This window comes from Maniola jurtina, chromosome 8 (assembly GCF_905333055.1).
Source record: "Maniola jurtina chromosome 8, ilManJurt1.1, whole genome shotgun sequence".
NCBI classification, from domain to species: Eukaryota; Metazoa; Arthropoda; class Insecta; order Lepidoptera; family Nymphalidae; genus Maniola; species Maniola jurtina.
Genome location: NC_060036.1, coordinates 8,115,038 through 8,120,789, shown reverse-complemented (window position 1 = coordinate 8,120,789; position 5,752 = coordinate 8,115,038). Strand labels below are relative to the sequence as shown.

The 5,752-nt window shown below is 34.2% G+C and overlaps 1 protein-coding gene across 1 annotated transcript; it reads right to left on the bottom strand.

Moving 5' to 3' along the window:
• Window positions 1–1,130: 1,130 nt before the first annotated feature.
• LOC123867365 lies at window positions 1,131–3,214 on the bottom strand. Its single transcript, XM_045909361.1, has 2 exons — window positions 1,231–3,214; window positions 1,131–1,153 (listed from the first exon to the last, which is right to left on the bottom strand). Exon 1 carries the CDS (start codon window positions 3,212–3,214, stop codon window positions 1,463–1,465), a length of 1,752 nt encoding a protein of 583 aa, XP_045765317.1. The 3' UTR covers window positions 1,131–1,153; window positions 1,231–1,462.
• Between the last annotated feature and the right edge of the window lie 2,538 nt (window positions 3,215–5,752).

The following is a 5,752-nucleotide window of genomic DNA, read 5'->3' as shown; positions in this document are numbered from 1 at the left end:
TGTTAGTCCATAAGAGGAGTCGATCATAAGCCTCCAACAAATAAAGACGTCTACCACAACACCATCTTCCATCATTTTAATATCCACCAAAAAGTTTAATATTTCAACTTGATTCTCGCTGGTTTGAAGAGTGTGCTGAAGAGTTCGGATTGAAAACTAACCGCAGCAAAACTAAAATGATAGTTTTTAGACCGTGCCAATAATAACTCGCCCGAAGTTACTTAAATTGTAAACTGCGAGGTGGTCGTCTAATCCTACATATATCTTGGTGTTTTAATCACGAACAACGGAGTTTGCGTAGATGAAGTTAAGCGACGTATAGCAAGAACCGCAATGGACAGGCTGAAGAAAATATTGAAAACAAACAAATCATAAAAGCTACGAAGATCCGGCTCGTTCGAACACTTGTTTTTCCTAATTTCCATACGCTGCGGAGACGTGGACTTTGCGAATAATCGAGAAGAAGAATATTAATGCTTTGGAGGTGTGGTGCTCGAGGCGATGCTTAAGTCCGCTGTGGGCGGTATCGTGCAAGAGTGTACCAGACTATCAGCCAGCAGGGAGCAGTGGTGAATGCTCGTATAAAATCTGCCCCCAAAAACGTCACTTCGTGATGACCGGTCTGGAGCAAATAGCTCTTGAGCTTCTTGCTCCCTTTTCAACTTTTCACCACTGCATTGCTAGACGCGGGGCGAATTTTTAGCCTTATGTAGTCCACACTGCATCCATCTACGCACAAATACTGCATTATCACTTCTCATACGCATGACTAGGGGTTTCCGCGGTCTGTGATTCCTATCAAATACAATCCGGTTATGTTTAAAACAAGATTGAATAGGTATCTTCTAGGCAAATGGGTCACCCATCTGAGGCCACATCATTATTTCCCAAGCGTGTGTCTATAATGAGTAAAAAAATATATAAGGTAGAAATACTCCAGTGTTATTACAGAACTATTCTCGTTCAAATATCTTCGCTCAGATATTAGAGGTGCTGCTAGTATTTACTGCTATATGTTCATGTAAATACTGTCTGTACATTGGTCACGGTTGCATTGAATCTGTTTGTTTTGTTACTGCTACAACTAAGTTCAGTGAACTGGGAAACTTCCTCTCAGTAAGTAACGTACTGTTATGGGATGCGTGCCGGATGTCTTTTTAAAAAAAGAACTTTAATTAAAACTAGAATTTAATAAAATAGAGTTACAAATAAATTGGAAATGTAATTTACTGGGCACGACCGTGTCTCACTAATGTCTCACTCGAACTGACTGGTTCAGTTCTTAAGGGCTATATATATGTATGTTGGATTTGGGAAAGGTAGGGTGACCACCTGACCTCAGTAACTTGTCAGCATTATCCCTGTCAGTCAAGGGGTATAACACCTCCGGGGGTGGTAGAAAAACTTCGGATATGTTTTTCGAAGTTTTTGTAAAATAAAGTTATGTAAAGTAATTTAGATTTTAAACATTTCTCTTTAAATTTGGATATTTGTCTGTCTGTTCGTCATCATTTGTAATATCAGCTAATTCTATATCAACTTTTGGGTTTACTCCCAGTGAGTTACATTTCTTGACATTTCTTATTCTAAAAATCTTAATAATTATAAAATATAATGTTACACATATAATTACTAACAGTGTAATGACAGTTATTACGGAATAGTGTGTCCCATATTTTATTATATGAGGTACTTCTTCTAATTCAGTATTTAATAATTTTGCTTCTAAATGATTCTTTTGTATTCTTAAATTGTCTAAATCAATTTTTTCTAACTTGATAGGGGAGACACCATTCTTTATTATTTCTAACTTACGCGTATTACAACATGAATCATTAATTAAATTAAATTCAAAAGTGATTGTAGGTAATTTCACACTTTTATTGAATTTACCTTTTAAAATAACATTTTTACCATAACCGATACACAATTCTGGTAGGTTTAGAATACCAGTTCCTATAACCGTTATTTCTTGGTGTGATTTTAATTCTGAACATTCTATAGTTATTCTGGTTGGTTCTGATTGGATAAATATCCATCTATTGTAATTTAAGTTTTTCCATAAATCTACTTTTCCATATATGAATTTTGTTTCACACTGCTGAGGGATTTTATTTATAATTTTTGACAGTAACTCACTTTCGCAGGTAACTTTTGTATTTGTTGCATATACACTTACATTATCACAAATATAATGCTTATGATTAATAACCAAACAATTATTCAGACTATCCAGATCAAAGTAAAAGTTTTTATTTATAGTAATCGCGATATATTTCGCACTGGGTATTATCAAACTGAATGTATCTGGATTTCCAATGGAATGTGGTGTTGGTAATGGAATGTTGTGATACAAACTATATTCCTTAATAGATACTAATGGGATTTGTAATACAAATATTAATTTATTCTTAATGTAGTATGATGATACCTTGGATATATCTATAATAGTGTGTATCATATCGATTTCTAACGGGACAGGTAATTCTAAATCTTGAGGTAAATGTCTGAAACTATCAATAATTTCTTTATGAAGTTGTGTTGGTGTCATTATAGAAGGATGCAATTTGTTTAAACTGCTAAACAGTACGGCATTTATTATATCTTCGAGTTGAAAAGATAATGTTATTATTGACATTTCGAGACTATTAAAAACGTTATTTATACTAAGTCGTAATTGGGATTTTTCCAAAGCGATAGTTATATTGTCTATTATTAGAGTGAAATTATTGATTGCTTCCTTCATTCTGTATTCATTTTGTTGGATTCTTGAAATAGTTCCATTAAATTTGTTAATTATAGAGTCTGTAACTAAGATGCTTTCTTTCATTAAAGAGGATAATTTCTTTTCATTATTTAATACGGATTCTATTGCTTTATCAAAAACTACTGCGTCATCTTCATCAAGAGTACCGAAAAGGGTTTTCATAATTGATCCGATACCTGCAAACCAGGCACTTCTTTTGCTCTTTGTATTTATTAAATGAGAAATAGTAGAATATTGTTTTACAATTTCTTCATATCGTAATTCTAACGGTTCAAAAATATTAAAACAATCCACATTTATCCAAGTCTGTTTACAAGTTTTCTTGACCGTATTTATTACGGAATTTATATTTTCGATGTGTGGTTTAATATATGATAAATCTAATGGGATTAAAACACTTAATTGTCCTTCTATTGTTTTTGCATTACCCAAGGGGTTAAAATACATGCCGGGGCTCTTGAGAATTTGTTCGATGAGCTCTGGATGGGTTTGCGCGGAAACACTGAAAATATACGTATTTTAATTAGAGACTATTCTATTTTTATTTCATAATAATTTTGATTTCTATAATAAAAGGTAATTAAAAAAAATAAATAAAAGTAAAAGCTACAGTAAAATGGTTACGGCGAATCGCCTGATGGTTGCGCCAATTTTACTTGGTCATAATGGTGAGTGACGTGGCGTCTATTGATCAGTAGGGATAAGGTATTGTTCCCAAGTATTTTTACTACTTTATATGGACCTTTCCATATTGGTGATAATGCTTTTCGTAATCTGAGGTGGTTCTTTAGATATACATAGTCGCCAACTTTATATTGTTGTGGCTTTGTATGTTTGTCATAGTAGGTTTTGGAATTACTCTTAGACTTCCTTATATTTACAGTTGCTTTTTCTCTAGATAATTTCAGTCTGTTTTGTAACATTTTGACGTATTCCGGATACGTCGCTCCGGGTGATTCATCGAAAACAGAATTTGGAATGAAGGCTTTATGCCCATACATTAATTCGAATGGTGTGTAGTGTGTTGTGCAGTGAACCGAGGTGTTGTATGCCAACATGGCGGTGTAGACGTAACGGGGCCAGTCTGTTTGACCTTCGTTAACAAATGATTTTAAATACTCTTTTAGAGTTGAGTGACTTCGTTCCAGTGCGCCTTGGGTTTGTGGATGATATGGTGATGACCATAACTGTTTAATTTTTAGAAAACTACATGTCTTTTGGAATAATTCAGCTGTGAAATTTGTTCCTTGGTCTGTTAAGATAAACTTAGGAATTCCGAACATAGAGATAAAGTGAAGCAGGCATTCACTGGTTTCTTCTGCGGTTATGCTGCGTATAGGGTATGCCACTGAGAATTTAGTTAGATCGTCTTGAAGGGTTAGAATATATTTTAGTTTAGCCGTTCCCGATTCTGGTAACGGTCCTACAATGTCTAAACTGAGGCGTTGCCATGGTGCAGTGGAGGTGCTAGTAATTTGCATTGGAGCTCTGTTGGTTTTTCTTAGAGCTTTGTTCTCCTGACATAGTTTACATGATTTGACATATGATTCTATATCCTTTCGCATTCCTTTCCAATAATATAAGTCTTTTATACGGTTATACATTCGGACTGAACCAAGATGTCCAGCAATGGGAATGTCATGGTTGTCATGAAGTATCCTTTTGATTTCAACTGGTGCTGGGTAAATGATACTATTTTGATATACATTGATTTTAATACCAGTATCATGAAACAAGTATAGTAGCATATTATAGATTTTTGTGAAATTATGTCTTTCGAATGGATTTCCAAAATCTGAAATACTAATTGCATTTGTGTTTCCAAATATTAATAATCTGTTTCTAATATGTTGAATGGTTTCGAAAATTTCCGAATAGCTGGATTCATCAAAGTGATGAACCTTTGTAAAAAGTAAGTAGTAAGTTTTGTTATTGGCTTCTGTTTGAATAAAAGAATGTAATTGTTTTTCTGAATCTATCAATTCTTGGGAATTTGGAATATTTCCCAAAATTTGTTCTATATAAGCATTTGATTCATCCAGATCTATGGATGTGGGAATTATGAGAATTTTATCTGGTGATTTCAAAAGACTTTCATTATGTTCATATATTTCTGTATTGAATATTTTCTTTTTATCGGCCATTGATTTAATGAATGTTGAATAATCATCAGTTGAGGGACTTAATGATTCAAAAAGGGGAGGTTGATCAGTTGATTCAACTGGTGGTGTGTTGTTTGGTGATAGTTGATCGTTTGATTCAACTGGTGGTATGTTGTTCGGTGATAGTTGATCATTGGATTCAACTGGTGGTATGTTGTTTGGGGATAGTTGATCATTTGATTCAACTGGTGGTATGTTGTTTGGTGATAGTTGATCATTGGATTCAACTGGTGGTATGTTATTTGGTGATAGTTGATCATTTGATTCAACTGGTATTCGATTATCAAGTAACTCTGGAAGATTTTCTGGTAGTGGTAATGAAGGGGAAAAAGGGTTAGAGATTGGAATATCGATATGCTGGTCTTCCATATCGGAAAGAATTTCGTCTAGTTGGAAGGAAGGTGGAGATATTAGTAACTGATCTAGATCTTGATCTAAGTTTCCTGGATTTCCTGGTGATAGGGGGTATATTGTAACCGGGTTCACTGGATATCTGGATAAAGCATCGGCATTGGCATTTACTTTGCCCTTTTTGTATTTAATGTTGTAATTGTATTCTTCTAATTTTAATCTCCATCTGATGAGTCTGGAGCCTGGATCTTTACAAATAAAAAGCCATTGAAGGGGTTTGTGATCTGTGACTATTGTAAAAGTTCTACCATAAAGATAAGGTCTGAATAATTTAGTACCAAACACAATTGCTAAACATTCTTTTTCTGTTACGCTGTAATTTGATTCTGCTTTATTTAAAGTGCGAGAGCCAAAAGCAATGGGGCGATCTTTTCCTATTTCTCCTTGTGATAGAATTGCGGAGATTGCGTAA

Excerpts from the sequence above, each read along its gene's own strand:
- LOC123867365 (XM_045909361.1), bottom strand. The coding sequence starts at position 3,214 with ATGTATTTTAACCCCTTGGGTAATGCAAAAACAATAGAAGGACAATTA.